The sequence below is a fragment of the Lontra canadensis genome, unplaced genomic scaffold (assembly GCF_010015895.1).
Source record: "Lontra canadensis isolate GAN:19392208 unplaced genomic scaffold, GSC_riverotter_1.0 scaffold85, whole genome shotgun sequence".
NCBI classification, from domain to species: Eukaryota; Metazoa; Chordata; class Mammalia; order Carnivora; family Mustelidae; genus Lontra; species Lontra canadensis.
In genome coordinates, this window is record NW_022631079.1 from 7,602,432 (window position 1) to 7,623,630 (window position 21,199).

Below are 21,199 nucleotides of genomic sequence, written 5' to 3' on the forward strand. Positions count from 1 at the left end.
GTGACAAACGTGTAAAGCACTGTCTTCTGTTGGAATTTGAATTCCTTCATTGATATGTGAAAGGTTTCCCAACTTTACTGTCGCTGACATCTGAACATGTTATTTTATAAATGACAAGATTCTAGGGTGGGAATTGAGTGGTTTCATTTTTTTCCTTTTAATTTTTTTTTTTTTAAGTTATGTCATTAAAAAAAACTCCAGTATTGTGGAGTAAACTTAGTATCTTGAAACATGTTTGGGTAAGGTCACACATATTTCTAAATGCTGTTTTTACTTGTATTTTGTTTTTGGTACGGCCAAATATTTAGCTTATTTTTCATAGTTCCTGATACTGTCAGAAATATCAAAATAAATTTGTTCCCTAAAAATAAAAAAAGTTGGCATGATAAACTCTTTTATTAATGTTCCTTATTTGAACATCAAAACTCATCCTCAAAAAGGGAGGGTGCCCACCTTATGGGACTGCTGAGCAGCACCAAACAGAATTGTCAATACACACCCCTCTCTGGTGACTCTGGGATTGTGACAATAATGTTGTTGAAACTACCACAATTTTCTATGAAGAGGCTGCTGTCATGACACACCACTGGCCCTGACAGTTTAGGATTTTCAGCAACTAATAGCAAGTCTGACAATTAAAACACTTAGCCCAGGGGCGCCTGGGTGGCTCAGTAGGTTAAACCCTCTGCCTTCGGCTCGGGTCATGGTCTCGGGGTCCTGGGATCGAGCCCCACATCAGGCTCTCTGCTCAGCGGGAAGCCTGCTTCCCTCCTCTCTCTGCCTGCCTCTCTGCCTACTCGTGATTTCTCTCTGTCAAATAAATAAATAAATTCTAAAAAAACAAAACAAAACAAAAAAAAACAAATACTTAGCCCATGGCTGAGAGTTTGTTTTCAAAGCCGTGCCTCACAGAGCCAGGGCCATGTTCAAAACCTATGCAAGGGCCCCACCTTGGGCAAACCACCTGTGCCTTCTGCCTATTGCCCACCACTGCTCTTCACCAGAATTCATTTAAATGCAAGAAAAAATATGTACGCTTCTTCGACCTAAGAAACAAGTTGCTTGGCACACGCATCACTACCACTTAGAATAAACATGTGAAATTAACCCACAAATGGTTTCTGAAATGGTAAAAATCATGTCTTTACCACTTACCAGATAGTAACATATGCTCTTCAAAAACAGTGGCAGGTGGAACTCTAGGCTTACAGTTCTTCACAGCTTTAGCAATCTCCCTGAGTTAAAAGAGAAAACACTAAATCCATTAATTCAGAATAAAATAAATTTAATTAAACTAATTCCCAGCTATGAAATTAAGTCTATTTAACATAATTATGCACATAATTATATACCTAATTCCAAATGTGCAGCAACAGTTATGCCTTTTAGTTTTCTCAGCAATGCAGAAAATGAATGTGTCAACTTTAACTTTTCTGTATTTTCCCAGTCTGCTGTGGACTGACTGCACCAGTTTCTGCCCTCAGGGATAGAAACGGAGATGTGCTATGGTTTATGCAAACACAAATGGCAAATCTCATTTCTTTCCCAAGCCCATAGAAGCTCTTTACTCCATGAAATATGTGCCTGCTTCTTAGTGGTTTAAAAGAAAAAAAGGCTTCATCGTTGAGAATAAGGGACATACATGAGGAGATGCCAGGAGTGGAGGCCTGTGTTTTAGGTCAGTTTTCCCCACTGAGCACAGAAAGCACAAAGGAGAGAGGGTCCATAGGAATAAACCACTAAAATGCGAAGACGATGACTCTTAAAAATTTGCTTTGATTATGCATCTACTTTTCAACCTTATTGGCTCTGGTAAATTATGTCTTTGATCAACCTGGAAAAATCTGGCTACTCCTCTAAATTTATCAGGGCTAGTATGATCTCCTTGCTTTGCTGCCCCTAGATTGGCAAGCAGACACCAAAGAAAGAGAACACACGTACGCGCACACACACACACAGACACAGAAACACACACAGACACAGAGAAACACAGGCACACACACACACACACACACACACACAAGACAGAGAGCCAGAGACACACACAGACATACACATGTATCTGATGTCGATACACAGAAACACACACACAGTTATTTTTAAAACAACTCTTTTTAAAAAGGAGGAGATAACCTTAAAAACAAAAAGAGATACAAAGATTTAAAAACAAAAAGAGATCCACCTTCGACTACTGATTACTTAAAAGAGATTTTTAAAATTCCACAGGCTCTGGGGCGCCTGGGTGGCTCAGTAGGTTAAAGCCTCTGCCTTCCGCCCAGGTCATGGTCTCAGGGTCCTGGGATGGAGCCCCCCATCGGGCTCTCTGCACAGCAGGGAACCTGCTTCCCCTCCTCTCTCTCTGCCTGCCTCTTTGCCTACTTGTGATCTCTCTCTGTCAAATAAATAAATAAAATCTTTAAAAAAAAAAATTCCACAGGCTCTTCACAGAGTCTATCACAGAAGCCAACAAAAGCAGTGGAATGTTAGGAAATTCAGGATGGTGGACACACCGCGCACATGGAAACAGACTCAGAACAGTGAGATGACTGGCTCAAAATAGGATCATCAGTCACGGCAGAGAAAAAAAAACAAATTATAAATAGCCAAAACTATATTCTGTGCCACTGGACTGCAACCCTCTTATAAGCCACAAAATGGCAAGGACACACTTGGCCAGGCTCTTCTTCCACACTCCCGTGCTTCACACACTCACATCGTGGGATAAGCAATGACGGTGTGACGTCTCTTGATCTCAAGGTGCCTGGTTGTCTTACCGTCTTCTCCTTCCCTGAGACAACTAATGGAGGCATGTATTTGCCCACAAGAAAGACGAACCATCCCTTCCTAATTTTCTGAATATTAGTTAGGTATTTAAGGAGAGAATATCATGACACCTGGAATTTGCTTTACAATATTCTAAGAGGAAAAAGTTGGATAATAGACAATACCAAAATCTTTAAAATTATGGAAACTCTGTGATAAGCACATGGAGAGTCATTTTATTATCTAATTTTGTTTTTTGGAATTTTTCACAATATAAAGATCTCAGTTTGCCAGGGCTGCCAAAATAAAATACCCCTGGCTGAGCAGCTTCAACAGCAGCCGTTTCTCAAGTTTCTGGAAGCTAGAAGTCTGAGACTCAGTGAGGCCAGGGCTGGTCTCCCCTCAGGCATCTCCTGCTAGAGACAGCCCTCTCCACCCTGCATGTTCACTCTGTCCCCACTGGGTCCCTTCCTCTGTGCATCTGTGTCCTCATCTGACCTCACAAAGACACCACTTGTATGGGATTCCGATCCACCCAATATGATCTCACCTAACCTTGTTTATCTCTTTAGAGATCCCATCTCCAAATAGAGTCACATTTCAAAGGAACTGGGCAGCAGGAAATTCAACACATGAATGGTGAGGGGGTGGAGGACACAATTCATTCCATAACAAAAGACCCATGTTTAGACTCCATCCTTACCTGATATGATCTGGGGTCGTACCACAGCAACCACCCACTATATTGACCAAGCCGTCCATAGCAAAGTCCTGCATTTCAGAAAACAAAGTTTCACGGAATCCGTCTGAATTCTAAACTTGCCTCTACCAATTCAGCAGAAGGAGATGACACTTCCTCAATAACAAATTTTTTGTTATAAAGAGAGAGTTAAACATACTTAATACAAAACATAAAGCTTTCACGTGCCCCAGATATCAGTTTAAAAGCAGGAAACAGTTCAGATGCTATGAAATCCTTCACACCATTTAGAAGTACAATTACATAATCATTTGCCTATTTGCTCATAATAAAGATTTTTTTCTTTTACCCGTAAGCTGAGCTGAATGAATGTGAGCTGGATAACTTATCAAGTAACAAAGTGAGCATCATTTTTTACATTTAAATTAAATTTTAAAGAACTAAAGAAAAAAATATTCAGGGTCGCCTGGGTGGCTCAGTCAGTTAAAAGTGTCTGCCTTTGGCTCAGGTCATGATCCCAGGGCCCTGGGATCAAGTCTCACGTCATCATCAAGCACCCTGGCAGGGAGTCTGCTGCTCCCTCTCCTTCCTCCTCTGCTTCTGACCCTCCCCCATCCCCACCTGTGCTCTGATCTCTCTCTCTCACATAAATATATAAAATCTTTTTAAAAAATAAAGAACTAAAAATTCATTTCCTCAGTCACATTTCAAGTTCTCCAATAACCACATGGTAGTGGCTAAATACGGGCCACTGGGGGTCTAGAGTTTAACCTTATGCTAGCTAGCAAAAGAAAGTAACTGAGGCAGGAAGTCAAGAAACTGGGAAGTCAGGAGTACTGAAAAGTTCATCTACTAGATAAGGAAGTGAAACCACAAGAGAGGAGTCAGAAATCATTTAGGAGAGAATGTTACTGAGTTAGAAGCTCAAAGTTCAAGGAATGAGCAAAAGACCCAGGGGTTAGTGAGCACTATGGTACCGAAACCTGGGGGAAAAGACCCAGGGATTAGTGGGCACTATGGTCCTGCAACCTGGGATTCAAAGATGGGAGGTGTATGGGCGACCACAGGGAGTAAGGAGGACATCTACTCCACCTAGCAGTTTGGTTGTGGTAGACTGAGGGAGGGGGCCCCTGTGGAGGCCAAGAAAAACAAGGCTGTACCCATCTCAAGTCTAGCCCTGACTAAGTGCAGCCATCTTGATGTTCCAGAGTATCACAAAATATTTCTTGGGTTCTGATCTACTCAGGTTAGCACTTTAAACAGTCCCTCTCTCCTTTAATGACTGATTTTAAACCCCTGGACTCAGCTGCCTCTGTCTTTTATAACTCCCCTATACATTCCCCAACTGATTAATGTTGACCTGAGTTGGTAGGGACAACTCTATACCCCTACTCAGCAGGAAGAAGTTACAGAAGATGAGACCTTCCACCTTCAACAACCTTCAAGATTTAAGTGTCAAAATTGTTCAGGGGGAAATGTGAAGGCCTAGAAGATTAAGGCCATCCCACCTCAGGTTTAGCTTTAGCGTAAGTACAGCCATCTTAGCTCCGGCAGCCATCTCAGACCACGGCGCCCAAGGGCTGAACTTTCCCCTACTTTGCTTTAGTAAGCCCCACCCTGCTTTAGTTCAGAGACACCACCCCACCCTGCTTTAGTAAGCCCCACCCTGCTTTAGTTAACAGGAACCCATAAATACCCCTAACTGAGCCCGGGGTCCAAGTCCCTACTCCCTGTGCCGGGTATACTTGGGCCCAAGCTTAAGCTTGTCAAATAAACCCTCGTGTGATTGCATCCGTGCTTGGCTCCTTGGTGGTCCTTAGACGCGAAAACTCGGGCATAAGAGCCCCCACTTGAGAGGACTGCAGAAGACAGCCAAGTTTCTGTTAGTCTGGGTCCCGCCTGACTGGGATTTTCCAACAGCCACCAGGGCCAGATGGGGAGAAAGATGCGGACACCGAGCCCCTCCCTCTGCCTCTACCACAGTAATTAGGAGTGGTTAAGCTTTTGTTATATATACACAGGGATTCCTTTAGGAGAAAATTCTACTTCTAAATATTCTAAATCTAAGATTCCATTTCTCTATCTTTTAAAAAACCAAATGAAAGACCATCCTTAACCTTTAGTTGTGTGGCCATCATATCCGGAGTTTCGTCGTAGTCACCAAACGTGTTGGGAAGACCTAAGAAAGCATTATTTCAAGCATTACTGAAAACCATCTTAACAAACAAGCTAGTGATCGTGAGGCTGTAGGTGTAAAAGTTAGGAAACTTTTTATTTATAATTAAATGGTGATTACTTGCAAAAACAAGTCATAGTTCTTAATACTGAACATAGTAAATGCAGAGATACCACACACACACCCCCCAAAATCACAAAGGAGCAAATAAACATAGACTGTTTCTCTTCTATTTGAAAGAAAAGAGTTACTACTATATGGGACAGAATTTCTCCAACTCCATCCCCTTCCCACGGAGGAAACTCAATCTTGTCAGCTACCTGCTTGGGGGTAGAGGCTGGGGGACTACTACATATCCTTTGAACTAATAAGCAACTGGCGTTATGAATAAAAAACACAGAACACAAATTCTCAAATTTTCCCAAGTTCCAATTTTCAAATAAATATTCCCAAGTAAAATTTTAACATTGAATTAACCAATTTCCTATTTTATTTATTAACTCCTTCCAGTTATCTTACGCCTTCTGGGAAATAAAATTTGGTGAGCATTAAGATACACTGATTTCGAGAAAGAAAGCTGGAAAAGGACTATATGCCCTAAGTAGCTTAAGCAAATGCTCAAAAACATTTACCAGGAAATCTGGTTAATCCAGAATGGGTTTACTAGTTTCTAACTGGGTAGTTTGAGAACTGTCCATAAATACCTGTATCTGTATCTGTATATAGAAAGCTAGAAGTGCTAACTTCCAGGAAGGAAAAAGCTGACATGGCAGCTTTTGTTAACATGGCAGAACAGAGAGGAGGGTCCCCCCCTCCCCTTCTTGGCATTCATCCCTTTGGCTCTGTTCACATGGCCAACACTGTCACACAAAGCAAGGCTCTGTAATTGGGCTTCATCCCCCAAAGTTCTGTCCAATCCTGCAGCTTTCAGGGTGAGTCACATTGTTCCTTCAAGTCTAGAGGCAAGCACTCTTCATTTAGAAAATGGCCACTGAATTTCAACTATGTACCAAGACCTGCAAAGCCAACTCTTTCAGCCAAACTCTTTTAACCCTCCCCACCCCTGTCCAGTGTATTTGGATATCCCCACGTGCAACTCCCTAGAAATACACACCTGCATTAGGATAACAGAGGACATAGGCTGTTGTACATTTCCCAATTGTTTCAATAAAAGGTCTCATTTCAGCTGCACCCAGAGCACAATTTAATCCAATGCTGTAAAAACAGTAAGAAGGTATCAGGAACATCATCTTGTATACAAGGTATTATACAAGGTATTTATGTATATCAAACATTACAATAAAGAAACGGCTATATTTAAAACCAAGCAGATAATAAATCTCTACTTTAGCTTTAGCACCTTTATTCGGATATAGTCAAAGCCATTTCACTGAAGATCCCTGAAACTCTGAATGTTTCTGTCCATGTCTGCAATGTCAGATGATCTTACAGCTAAGGACCGTGCCTTTCTCCTTGAAGAAGATCACAGTTTGATTACTGGTATACTGAAAACAGAAATACCAGCCAACTACCAGTGCTAACAGACATCTGATCTGAAAGCAATACTTAAAGAGAAGGAAAAAGGAAAATCAGGGATGTAGAAGAGAAGACACAGTGAAGATACCTGGAAGCCACTCTGGGAGTCCAGAAGACCAAGACTGAGTAGTCCTTGCTCTGTAGCGGACTTGCAAGGTGACCTTGGACTTACAATTTGTCCTCTTATAAATTAAGCTGGTATATCTATAAAACCAAGTTTCATTTTGCAAATGAAACTTATTATGGACTCAAATCAAACAGATCCAAGCAGAGCTGCTCTAATAGAAGTTTGCAGAGTGGAGGGCCTGAAACCCCTCCAATACCACTCTCAGTGGGGGCCCTGCAAGAATTCAGAAAATTAACTAGGAAGCTACTAGTCTATGTGATCTTTTAGTTTTTCATATTTCAATTTTTATCTTTTACTATGATTCCTAAGTGCAATGTGGTACGCTAGATTAGATCCTTAGGCAGAAAAAACAGCAATTGTGGAAATATTTGAAATCTGAATAAAGTCTGGCATTTAGTTAATAATATTACTATTCTTATTTTTGACAAAAGGACCATAGTTACATAAGATGCTAACATTAGGGAAAACTAGATGAAGAGTATATAGAAATTCTACTATCTTTGCAACTTTTCTGTAAATCTGAAATTATCCCCAAATAAAAAGTTTATTTAACAAATACACACAACACCCATTCATGATTAAAAACTCTCAGCAAACTAGGAATAGAGGAGAACTTCCTCAACTTGATAAAGAATATCTACAGGGGCGCCTGGGTGGCTCAGTGGGTTAAAGCCTCTGGCTTCAGATCAGGTCAGGATCCCAGAGTCCTGGGATCCAGCCCCACATCAGGCTCTCTGCTCAGCAGGAAGCCTGCTTCCTCCTCTCTCTCTGCCTGCTTCTGTGTGATCTCCGTCTGTCAAATAAATAAATAAAATCTTTAAAAAAAAAAAAAAGAAAGAAAGAATATCTACAGAAAACCAAGAGCTGACATGATAACTTAATGATGTAAAACTAGATGCTTTCCCCCTAAGACAGGGAACAAAACACAGGATGTCCCTTTTCAACTGCTAATGGACATCATACTGAAAGTCCTGGCTAATTCAAGAAGAGAAGGAAAATACAAGGTACACAGACTGGAAAGGAAGATATAAAACCATCTTTGTTCACAGGTAAGAGGTAGAAAATCCCAAAGAATCAACTAAAAAATTCTTGGAAACAATAAGCACTGATAGCAAGGTTGCAAAAGAGAAAGTTAATATACAAAAGTCAATTGTTTACCTCTATCCCAAACATTAGCTACTGAAATTAGAAATTAAAAACATGATACCATGTACACTGGCATCAAAACAAATGAAACAGTGGGGTATAATTCTAACAAAATATGTACATGATCTACCTGAAGAATACTATAATACAACAAAATTCTGAAGAAAGAAATCAGAGCAAATTTAAATAGGTGAATAGATATTCCATGCCCATGAATAGGAAGACTCAGTATTTTTTTTTAAAGGAAATTCTTTTTTTTTTTTTTAAGATTTTATTTATTTATTTGACAGACAGAGATCACAAGTAGGCAGAGAGAGAGAGAGAGGAGGAAGCAGGCTCCCCAATGAGCAGAGAGCCCGATGTGGGGCTCAATCCCAGGACCCTGGGATCATGAACTGAGCCGAAAGCAGAGACTTTAATCCACTGAGCCACCCAGGTGCCCCGAGGACAACAGGGACTTTAGCACACCACTTCCATCAATGGTGATCATCTAGACAGAAAATCAATAAGGAAACAACTGGCCTTAATATGACACATTAGACCAATGGACTTAACCAATACATACAGAACTTTCCATCCAAAAGCAGCAGAACACATGTTCTTCTCAAGTGTACACAAGCATTCCCTATAGCACATTAGGCCACAAAAGAAGTCTCAAAAAATTAAAGATGACTGAAATCAAACCAAGCATCTCTTCCAACCATAACAGTATAAAACTAGAAATTAATTATAGGAAAAAAAACTAGTAAAACTACAAATATGTAGAGATGAAACAGGTTACTGAACAACTACTGAGTCACAGAAGAAATGAAAGGAGAAATTTTAAAAATACCTAGAGACATGTGAAAACATTAATACGACACACCAAAATCTGTGGGAGACAGCCCAAGTGACTCTCTGAAAGTTCAGAGTAACAGAGGTCAACCTCAAGAAACAAGAGAAATAAATGAACATCTAACTTTACACCAGAGGAACTAGAATAAGAATAAATGAAGCCCAAAGATAGCAGAAGGAAGGGAATAATAAAGTTCAGAGTAAAAATAAATGAAATAGGGCACCTGGGTGGCTCAGTGGGTTAAGAAGCCAACTCTTGCTTTCAGCTCAGGTCATGATCTCACAGTACTGAGATCAAGCCCCACATCACCAGGCTCTGCATTCAGCAGGGAGTCCAAGTCGGCTTGAGATTCTCTCTCTTCCTCTCCCTCTGCCCCTCCCCCTGCTTGTGTGCGCGCTCTCTCTCTCTCTCTCTAAAACAAATAAATCTTTTAAAAAATAAAATAAAATAATGAAAATAGAGACTAAAAAGACAAACAGAAAAGGTCAATGAAACTAAGAGCTGGTTCTTTGAAAAGATAAATGAAATTGACAAACCTTCAGCTAAACTTATTAAGAAAAAAGGAAAAGACTCAAATAAAATGAGAAAGGAAAGCAGAGAAGTTACAACTGCCACCACAGAAATACAAAAATCATAAGAGACTATCACAAACAATTGTATGCCAACAAACTGAACCTACAAGAAATGGAGAAATTCCCAGAAACTTACAACCTTCCAAGACTGAATCACCAAGAAACAGAAAATCTCAATAGACCAATTACTAGTAAGGAGACTGAAACAGCAATCAAAAACCTCACCAAAAACAAAAGTCCAGGACAGAAGCCTTCACTCATTAATTCTACCAAAACATTCAAAGAAAATGTTAATACCTACCCTTCTCAAACTCTTTCAAAATACTGGTGAGGAGGAAATACCTCCAAACCTCCTTAAGAGGTCAATACTACCCTGATACCAAAACCAGACAAGGATAGCCCAAAAAAGAAAATTACAGGCCAATATCCCTGAACACAGATGCAAAAATCCTCAACAAAATATTAGCAAACCAAACTCGACAACATTAAAAGAATCATACACCATGATCAAGTGGTATTTATTCCAGGGATGCAAAGGATGGTCCAACATCTGCAAGTCAGCCAGTGTAATATACTGTGTGAACAGAATGAAACATGAAACTCATATGATCATCTCAAAAGATGTAGAAAAACCATCTGCCAGAATTCAACATCTACTTATGTTAACTCTCAACAAAGAGGGTATAGAGGGAACATACCTCAAGATTATAAAAACCATATATGGCAAACCTATAGCTAATATCACATTCAATGGTGAAAAACTAAAGCTTTTCTTCTAAGACCAGGAAAAGACAAGGATGCCCACTCCCCCACTTTTATTCAACATGGTATCTGAAGTTCTAGCTGCGGAAACTAGGCAAAAAGAAATAAAAGGCATTCTAATTGGAAAGAAGTAAAACACACTATTTGTAGATGGTATCATACAATATACAGAAAACCCTAAAGGATTCTACTAAAAAAAAAAAAAATTGCTAGAACTAATAAATGAATTCACTAAAGTTGCAGGACACAAAAGTCACATACAAAAACAATTCGTTGCATTTCTATACACTAATAGCAAACCATTAGAAAGAAAAATTAAGAAAACAATCCCATACTATTGCATCAAAAAGTATAAAATACCTAGGAATAAATTTAACCAAGAGGTGAAAACCCTGTACACTGAAACTGTAAGACACTGATGAAAAAAACTGAATATGACACAAAGAAACAAAAGATATCCATGCTCGTGGAATAAAAGAATACTGTGAAAATGTCCATGGTACCCAAAGCAATGCACAGATTCCACAGCAATCTACAGGGCAATCTGTATCAAAATTCCAATATCCACTTTTCATAGAACTAGAAAAAATAATTCTAAAATTTATATGGAACCGCAAAAGACACTCAAAGCCAAAACAATCGTGAGGGGAAAAAAAGAAACCTGGAGATATAACGTGCCTGGATTTCAGACCATACTACCAAGCTGTAAGTCATCAAAATAGTATGGTATTGGCCTAAAGACAGACACACAGATCAAGAGAAGAAAAGAGAGCCCAGAAATCAACCCACGCATATGCAATCAATTAATTTACAACAAGAGAGGCAAGAATATACACTGGGGAAAGGAGAGTCTCTTCAATAAACGGTGTTGGGAAAACTGGAGAGCCACATGCGAAAAGAGTGAAACTGGATCCCTCTCTTACACCAGACCAAAAACAAACTCAAAATGGATTATAGACTTAACTGTAAGAACAGAAACCACAGAACTCCCGAGAGAAAACATAAACGGCAAGCTCCCGGATATCCATCTTAGTAATGTTTTTTGGGGGGATCTGATTCCAAAGACAATGGAAACAAAAATGAAAATAAACAACTGAGACCACATCAAGCTGAAAAGCTTCTGCACACTAAAGGAAACAATCAGCAAAACTAAAAGGCAGCCTGCGGAATGGGAGAAGGTATCTGCAAATCATGTACCAGGGGCTCGCTTCAGCGAGAGCGGTACAGAGAAGATCAGCAGGGCCCCTGCGCACAGATGACATGCAAATCATCTATCTGGTAAGGGGCTGATATCCCAAATATATGAAGAACTCATGCAACCCAGTAAAAACAAAAAAATCCAATTAAGAAATGGACAGAAGATCGGAATGCATATTTTTCCAAAAAAGATACGCAGATAACCAACAAGCCCATGAAAAGATGCTCAACATAGCTCCTCGTCGGGGAAATCGAAATCAGACCCACAATGAGAGATCACCTGACACCTTGTCAGATCCACCGGCAGCAAAAGGACAAGAAACAACAAGTGTTGGTGAGGATGTGGAGAAAAGGTAGCCCTTGTGCACTGTTGGTAGGAATGCAAACTGATGCAGATGCTACAGGAAATAGTAGGAAGGTTCCAAAAAAATTCAAGACAGAAATACCATATGATCCAGCAGTCCCACTACTCAGCATCTACCCAAAGAAAACAAAAACACTAATTCAAAAAAAAAAAAAAAAAAAAAAAAAGAACCCCATTTTCCCTCCAGCATTACTTACAACAGCCAATGAGGGTATGATGCTAAGTGAAATAAGACAAAGAGAATGACAAAGATCACATGATTTGACTTACACGTAGAATTTAAAAAACAAAACAAAACGAAACCCACACTCACAGGTATAAAGAACAGACAACAGTTGCCACAGGGGAGGGGTGTAAGGTGGAGGTGACATGCGTGCAAATCAAGAAGCAGGAACTTCCAGTTACAAAACAGTAAGTCACTGGGATGTCACATACAGCTTGGGGAATACAGTGAGTAATACTGTGTTAACTTCGTATGGTGATAGGTGATAACTAGATTTATCGTGGCAATCATTTTGCAATGTACACAAGTGTCAAACCACTATGTATACACCTGAAACTAATATAGTAGTTTAAGTCAGTTATACCACCATTAAAAAAAAAAAAAGATTCCCAGGTCCTGTGCAGAGCTAAGTTACAGACCTTGAATAGACCTGTTCAGTTGCACCAGTCTCTCCATTCAGAATGCTTTTACTCTTTTTTTTTTTTTTTAAATCTTGCACTGTCATCCACACGCAACACCAGGTAATAAACTAAAATTTTTTTTAAATCATGACATTCTTATTAGAAAGGATCCTAGACTTTTTCTAAACTTCGTTCCAATCCTAACTCATCTGGTCCAATAGTGAGGTGGGCTTCAGGTCCTCATCTGTGGCATGAGAAAACAATGCCCCGTCAGCAGTGAGGGTCAAGTGAGAGTGACATCAGATATAGGAAAATGTTTCAGAAAAATGCAGTCCTGCTCGTGCTGCTGCTCATTCTGAGACATCCATCTGCCTCTGCCTAATGGACTCTGACTCATGCTTCACAAAGCAGTTCAAGTGTCACCTTCTCGACAAAGCCAGCCTTGAATATTGCAAGGACACCATTACTCCGTCTGTCTGGCCAGATTTGTGTTCACACCTCTGCAGAGCAGTTGATATTTTATATTTTAATTTAATTACGTATTTCTCCTAGTGTGGACTGTTTCCCATTTGCCCGTATTCCAGGGCACAGAGTAGGACTTCAATAAAAGCTCAATGAATTAATACTACTACTACTACTACAAAGGCTCTGTATTTTGTGAACATACGTACAGTTTGCAAGAATCACAATCAGTAAACAATCGTTTTTTACACACTCACTTTGCTACATACTACCTGTTTATATACACACATATATGTGCATAGACACATATTTTAATTATCATATATTTGTTAACAGTACTCCTCTATACTGAGTTCGACTCTCAGTACTAAACTAGAAAGAAAACCAGTAGGCACTCTTCAGAGTTCTGAACCTGAAAAACTATAATTAGGACCCAATACAATTCTCCAGTTCCTGGGCTGCCTTGCATCTGCCTATCTGCCCCTTTGGTCTGTAAGATTCCTAACAAATAGGAGACCAGATATATTCTCTCTGTGAATGGGCTACAGATGAATCAACATTCTAACATCTAAGGAACAGAGTAAAATATAGGATAACAATAAAAAGAAAAAATGAACCACTGAGTGGGTCAAAAGTTAGAATTCACTGCAAGTTTGCTTAAGGAACAGAAGTTTAAATTTTTAAGACTCCACAAAATTATCATTCTTGGATCCCGCAGGTGAGGCAGGGGCTGGGAAAACATCCTCTAAGGACGTCCTCCGGGAACAGTCAGCAGACTGAAGAGCCACAAGACATTTGGGGAGATGCAGGGGTTTCATCTGCACATCTAGGGGTTCCAATCAGATCACAAATTAAGACTCAGTAAAGGGGGTGGGAGGAGAGTAGAATGAAAGGATGCATGGTCTAAGTATTTGAGGAAAGACAAAAAAATCTGAAAGTAAACTAAAGACCCCTACATTTTCCTATCTTCAGACTTCCTGTTAAACATTTACTGCAGCCATCTGACATGCCAAGGTCTCTATTAAGCACTAGAGACATAGAGATGATGAAGAGATGGCTCTGGAAAAGCTCATAAGCTGTAAAGGAGTCAATCACAGACCAGTTCAATACAGTTAACTTCTTAATTATCAGCCCCAGTCAACTGGACAACTGGGTGGCTCAGTCAATTAAGTGTCTGACTTCAGCGCGGATCATAGTCCCAAGAGTTGTGGGATCAAGTCCCACATCGGACTCCTTGCTCAGCGGGAAGCCTGCGTGTACTCTTGCTCTCTCTAGCAAATAAATAAATAAATAAAATCTTGTGGGGGGAAAACACATTTCTGATAAGAAAAATGGGGAGATATTTTAAAATAGAATGTAAAAACCAGGTTAATTTATTTTTAAAGATTTACCTTTTTTTTTTTATTGTGAGAGAGAGAGAGCATGTAAGCATCAGCAGGAGAGGCAGAAGGAAAGGGAGAGAGAGAATCTCAAGCAGACTCTGTGCTGAGCATGGAGCCCGACTCAGGGCTCAATCCCAGGACCTTGAGACCATGACTTGAGCCAAAACTAAGAGTCAGACGCTTAACTGAGTCATCCAGGCGTCCCAAAGCCAGGTTAATTTTAAAGATGGGAATTTGAGCTTTAGAATGCCTACCTTATTCCAAGCTGGACTGCTGCTGTTTGTTCCATAAGCAGGGACTGAAAACACTTTGCAGAGCCCTGCCCTAGGAAGGGAAACACTGTCTTTGCAGAACTGCCGCTGAGCCAAGCACAGCTAAACTATGAGGGGCACATTTACAGAGAAAGAGCCAACCACGTGCCTGATCCAAGGGGTAAGAGCACTTGCCCAGCCCCTCAAAACTGACCATTCAGGCAGTGATCTTCTGATACCCTAAAGGGAAGTCAGAATGTACTTTACAGATATCCAACATCCCATGTGGATGGCTCAGCAGAAATATGCAGGAGTGATTTTTGGAGCCATGAGAAAAGGTCGCTCTAGAAGGAATGGGGTCAAGGAAAGAATGATCACTTACCAGAGTGGGTTTGCATGAGACACGCTGATGACAAATGCTTCTCCCGTCTGTCCAGAAAGAGTTCGCCCACTTTTATCAATAATTGTCCCTGAAATCTGAATTAACAAAGTGAACTCAGTCAAAGGAGGCTCAAATTAACAACACGGTCATGAGTGTGAAATAAAATGAGTGCACTGTTCCTTTATGAGGAAGGGGAGTGTGGAGCTCTCACACAGGAAGCACTTTTCATCATGGTCAGAAAGGACAGGGGCAAGGGGACTGCGAGGATGAGTCATGAAGCCATAACATAAAAAACAGGGGAAGTCACTGAGGCAAAAGCAATGACCAACACAGCTTTGGAATTCACACATCCAGTCCCACCGCTGAAGGCTTTCCCAGAGACCTCAGGCTGTCCTAGCTATGACCCCTGGTTCGTCTAAGACCCCTTGATTTGATTCTAGTCTTTTCCCACCAAGCAATGTTGAGACTCTCCTGGGGGTCTGCCTACTTGTAGGCTGGTGTCATCTGATCTGGAAAGCTGGGTCAGCATGCAAGCCCACATCTCCCAGGGCCCCTCTCAGAGGGAGTCCCAAAGCCTTTGACTTCAGGGGATCAATTCAGCCAGGCTTCAATTCCAGTGGCCTGCCTTCTGGGTTCACCTTCTTCCCATCTCCAGAGCTGAGACTGCCACTGGTAGGAGGAAGGTGAAAAGAGGAAGCCGAAGTGGGTGGTTCCTTAAAGATACTAAAGATAGTTCTCCTATGCCAGGAAAATAAAAACCCTACCCTCAAAATGACAGTATTAATAAAAGACAAAAATCATCATGCAAATTTGAGAACTTACAAAGATAGGTCGAAGGGGATACTCCTCTTCAAAAAGTGTCTGGAGTGCAAACAAGGCTGCCTGTCAGGGGTAAAAAGAACATCTTTGCTCCTGAGAGACTGTGTTCCCCAGAATGTTCCCTTTTCCAAAGCCTCTCTAGATGAGAGCAACATCGCACTCCCTGGGGAAGAAGCACATCCTCCCTGTAAAGTACAATCCCCGATCCCAACACCCCATCTCAAGTCGCACACGGTACCTATGGAAACGAAACAGATGCTGCCTCAGAGTTTACCTACGAACTAGTATTTCCTCCAAAGAAGAGCTCAAGAGCTCTGCTCTTTCTTCCTTCTCCCAGTCAAAACTAAAAATAGATAAATACGAATGCCTGCACCGTCCCCATCCTCGTAGATACAGGGGGGTACAGAAATGAAGGGCACACAGTGAGCTCAGACTGGGCTGTGCAGGCACTAATGCCAAGTAACTCAGCGCATGCCCAAGCTGCATTAGGTTCCAGGGAACAGCTCCTTCTTTTGATCACTGTATTTCCTGATTCCAAGATGTGCACATTTTCATAATTTGCTGAAGTCAGAATGCAACTTGTCCTTAATGTATACCTTCTTGGGGATGGGGGGGGGTTCTTATGCATTGAAAGTTACTAATTCAACAATATAAGAATTTTATTTTATTTTTAGAACTAGCCCAATTGATCCCAAAGATCTGATGGAAAAATAAATGAGGAAGAACAGCCAGGTAAATTCTGGGGGAAAAACAGTACGGCGGGGAGAGGCTCATGAAAGCCTACCAGTTATTCAGGATGTATTTTAATCATAACGCTACAGAAAATAGCAGGATGGGAGTGTGACATCAGACAGATGACTGGAATAGATTCTACCCAGACACACTTCCGAATTCAGGGTGGTATACAATTCCTGTCACTGGGAAATGGTAGGATATTTAATAGATGATGTTAAGACAACTAGGTAAACCTTAGAGAAAAAGAGTACCTAGTTAGAACTCTACCACATTCCTCACTCCAAAATAAATTACAGACGCATCATGGGGACAACCTGTCCCTCAATAATCAAAAGAATGTTATGTCACACTTTTTTTATACCTGTGTAGCATCTCTCTCAGGAACCCCCCACACCGTAACAGCTGTTCTGGGAAAGACCTGGATGCCCAGGGAATAGGAGAAGGAAGGGCATTTACTTTTCACTCCCTACATTTATGTTCCTTCTAAATTTAGAACCATCTGTGTGTATTTACTACATCTGCATACGTGCGCCTAACAGCTATATGTGTATTTACTTTCATAATTTAAAAAAAAAAAAGTGTTTTTGAAAGCTAAAAAGATAATCTTTTGAGTTTTTTCTCATCCCGCTGGCCTTAACTAGAAATACTCAAAAACAGAATGGAACAGAAGACTTTCATGTAACTTTGACGATGGCTGCGATGGTCTATCTTCTTGCCCCACTGGGGATCCTCACAGCCCCCACCCTGCCTATCCCTCTCATCTCCCTCAACTCACCTTGGCATTAGCAGTATCAAAAATAGTCTCAATGAGTAAGACATCAACCCCACCATCCAGAAGCCCTTTGGCCTGCTCTCTGTATGCTTCAACGAGCTCATCAAATGCTGTAAAAAATAAAGCACCAAATATAAAGTCACCAAAATCCTCTCAATGGCCAGGACATGCTGTCTTCAGGCCTAGCACCTGTCAACTATTGCTGGTTTCTAATGCTTGATTTAAGGATATCACCTTTTGTGAGAAACCAAATAAAGAAATGGGGCAGTGATGTTAAATAAACCTGTAGACTGAATACTCCTGAACACTTGCCACACAACCTCCACTTGCCCCACATGAGGCAAGAAGTAAGTGAGGAGGCAGGAAGGTGCGTGGTTTCATGAGCCCCGTACCTTATTTTCAACACCTTTACAGTAGATCTTTCTTCCCAGGGATGGTCTTAATCAGTCAGTTAAGGGATGAGTGTGAGAAACAAGGAGAGAGCCATGTCACCCTGACTTGGAAACATGGTGGGTCTAGTCACATCCTCTCACACTCACAGTGATAAAAGGCTTCAGTCCTGTGGACTTCACTCCTGCCAGAGAGAAAACCTGCCTTATGGGGCAATTTCAGTCTGAATCCAAAGTGTTCTATCATTCCAGGGTACAATTTTTATTAGAAACATCTTGAGTTGTCCATTTCCATTTGAGAGGTCAGCCCTCTTGCCATTTACCTCCCAATGAAAAAAGAAAAAAGCTTGGATAGTCAATAGAAAAACCCAATACTACCTTCACGCTTGCTGTATAAAGCACAAGAGAAAGGAAAACTTAGCCCCTCCCAGTCAAGCCTTGACCAAGCATAAGCCCAGTATGAGCAACCCCTGGTGAAGAACTATGACAACACCACATGGAAAGTTCTATAACCAAAAACCTACAAACCATACTTGCCTGAACCTGCCACCTACACAATATTCTTCACTATACAAAGTATCAGTACTATTCAGCTAAGTTTAATTCTTTTTGTCTTTCATTATCTTGATGCTTAGGAAATTGACTTAGATGTTTAGGTTTTTCATAAAATCTCAATGTGATTATGTTTATGTACGCTAGTTTATGATGTCACCAATGCCACTATGTGTATATAGTTTGGAGCACTTTCTGACATAAAACGGGGGACTAGTGGGCTACTCTATAACAGACCAAGGCCTGGTGTCCATATTTGCTCAACTTCTCAGTTTAAAGCTTTCTCTTGATTAGTTTTATTTTCTCAGCTGATAAAGAAGCATGATCACAGTACCATGTACATTTGAAATAAGAATAATAGTAATAATAACAAGATCTGACTTTTTATTTAGATGTTTACTACATTTCAGGGACTGTTACAAGCCCTTTATGTCCATTAAGCCACAATAACCCTGAGGAAGAGCCTGTTATCCCATTGTACAGATTTTAAGATCACTGAAACACAGACATACTTACAGGGGCTCAAAGACTATTTACAATACTTACTAATGTTTCTGTAATCTGGTCTCTCCACAGACGGGGACACCGACAGTGTCTTATTAGTTGGACCCAGAGCTCCTGCCACAAATCTCTTAATTCCTTTGGGAAAAGAAAAACAAGTGTAAAAATCTCTGAACAGCTTGACCTTTTTGTTGTGACTCAACAGGCTAAAAGATTTTCCCCTAGAACACAAGTCTCTAATCCTTTATCCACAACTCCGAAATACAAAAGTGCAAGTTATTTTCTTAATTCGTTTGACAACAAACTTGATCTCTCCTGGACCAACAAGAAGCTTCATAGTCTTGATCACACTCGGTGAGACAATGCACAGATTTGACTACAAATGAGTATCTGAGGATGGGAGCTATCCCTGACCACACTGGGAAAATTCTGAAATATAGGGATGTGTACAGGTGATTGCCAAGCTGATCCGAAAGACTCCAAATTCTCACCTATCTGGCTTCAAAGCGTTTCAGTAACTAACCCTTTTCTATCCCCACAGTCATGTTTGGATAAATTAACTCCCCTTCCTCTTAAGGTATCTCCAAGATCCTGAACTCAACACAGATTCTAGAAAAGCTCCTCACGGTAACATTCAACTTGAAATGCTCCCCAGTATCATGCTGCAGGCCCTTCACGTGGGGGGGAGGGGACTATTAAATCAGGATTAGCAATTATAAAGCCTAAAATTCAAGTATGAAACAGATCAAATCTTACTGTAAGCACTCTTTCAATAATTCTTTAATAACCTTTCCTCTGGACTGGAGTCCAGGTGCTTCCAAAAGAGCCTCCAAGGTTGGGTTCATCCACACGGCACAACCGAAGCTGGGGGTACACTGATGACGGTAACTACTCAGTAACCTGGGTCACGATTTACAGTTTAACAGGAGAAGACTACCAATGAGTTGATAACCCACCCTTCGAACAGGTTACCTTTCCCAGAGCTGAACAATAATATGTGTATAAGAAAAATGTCCTTCTCTTTCCCTGCTTTCACTGGTTTCATATTCTCTGACCTGCAACTCTGTTGGGGTAATGGTCTCTGCACGTCCGTGGATTTAAAGACTATCTCCCAGAAGCAGAGTTCCCACAAACTGCTTCAGTCTTCATTAGTATGCTTTATCTCATTTCCTAGCAATTCCCCTTTATATTTTCTCCCGCTGGCATTAATTTTACATTTCCAAATCTTAAGGTGCTCCACATATTTCTTCTATTAACTTCCCTCCCTCAGAGCCTCCCCACCAGCTGGCATGTCACGCTATGGCAGCCAGCCAGGGGGTTAGTTATTTCAAGAGGCCGCTTTTCAAGTCCTAGCAAGCCTGAATCGCATGCCACAGTCCTGTGCGGGCTGCACAGAGCCTTCAAGGACATTAAGGATAGGATGTGGATTACGCTATTCACCTACATGAGCCAATCATGAGGATGAGGTTAGCTTTATTGGGTAAGATCAAATATCTTAATGTTTATCAAAATAACCAGAACACCTGAACTACCTAGTAATGTGCTTCCAAAAGGAGAATGATCAGCTTGGCTGTAAATACCCAAAGAAGCTACAACCACAAATATACAAAGTAGCTAGAGCTACAAAGTGAAGCTAGAGCCCGCACTAAACACAGAGTAAACCCTGAGCCCAAGGCCCACAGGGACAGAATCAAATCAGAGAGGACAGAATCAAATCAGAGAGGCTCTGGAGGGCTTGATTACGAAATTGCAAAGAAGTCACCTACCCACAAGTACAAAACAGTGTCTGCAGTGTTGCTGGGGGCCACTTGTCACAGAAGGGAAAAGCATAATAAAGACAGCACGTGACACCTCCGAATCTCAAAGGAGTCATCCTTGCAGATGTTCCTTACCTGTCTGGAGGGACACCTCCTCGGCTGCCTTTCTGGCCACCCCCGCAGAGCATTTGTTCATCCGGTAGGCCTACACGTGAATGCAAACATTAGCGGGCGCTTCTTCCCCTCTGCCCCATAAACCAGGGACTCGTGACCTTATAAAAGTCAGTTTTATTCAGTAAGGAAATGGAGACGGAATTAACAAGAGGTCTGAACGAAATCTCGGCTGAGAAGGCCTCTCAGCTGCCCCAGCCATGAAGGCAGCAGGAGAGCTAAGA

General features: G+C 41.0%; 1 protein-coding gene across 5 annotated transcripts in view; it reads right to left on the reverse strand.

The window, feature by feature from the left end:
* MTR (5-methyltetrahydrofolate-homocysteine methyltransferase) overlaps positions 1 to 21,199 on the reverse strand; it is a 105,230-nt gene that overhangs the window by 74,538 nt on the left and 9,493 nt on the right. For all 5 annotated transcript variants that reach the window (XM_032883100.1, XM_032883101.1, XM_032883098.1 and 2 more), the window contains 9 exons: positions 20,940 to 21,009; positions 19,093 to 19,185; positions 17,609 to 17,715; positions 16,102 to 16,161; positions 15,280 to 15,374; positions 6,754 to 6,854; positions 5,581 to 5,642; positions 3,467 to 3,534; positions 1,156 to 1,235 (listed from right to left, as the gene is read on the reverse strand). In XM_032883100.1, the coding sequence (XP_032738991.1) occupies positions 1,156 to 1,235; positions 3,467 to 3,534; positions 5,581 to 5,642; positions 6,754 to 6,854; positions 15,280 to 15,374; positions 16,102 to 16,161; positions 17,609 to 17,715; positions 19,093 to 19,185; positions 20,940 to 21,009 (736 nt within the window). The remainder of the gene's footprint in view (positions 1 to 1,155; positions 1,236 to 3,466; positions 3,535 to 5,580; positions 5,643 to 6,753; positions 6,855 to 15,279; positions 15,375 to 16,101; positions 16,162 to 17,608; positions 17,716 to 19,092; positions 19,186 to 20,939; positions 21,010 to 21,199) is intronic.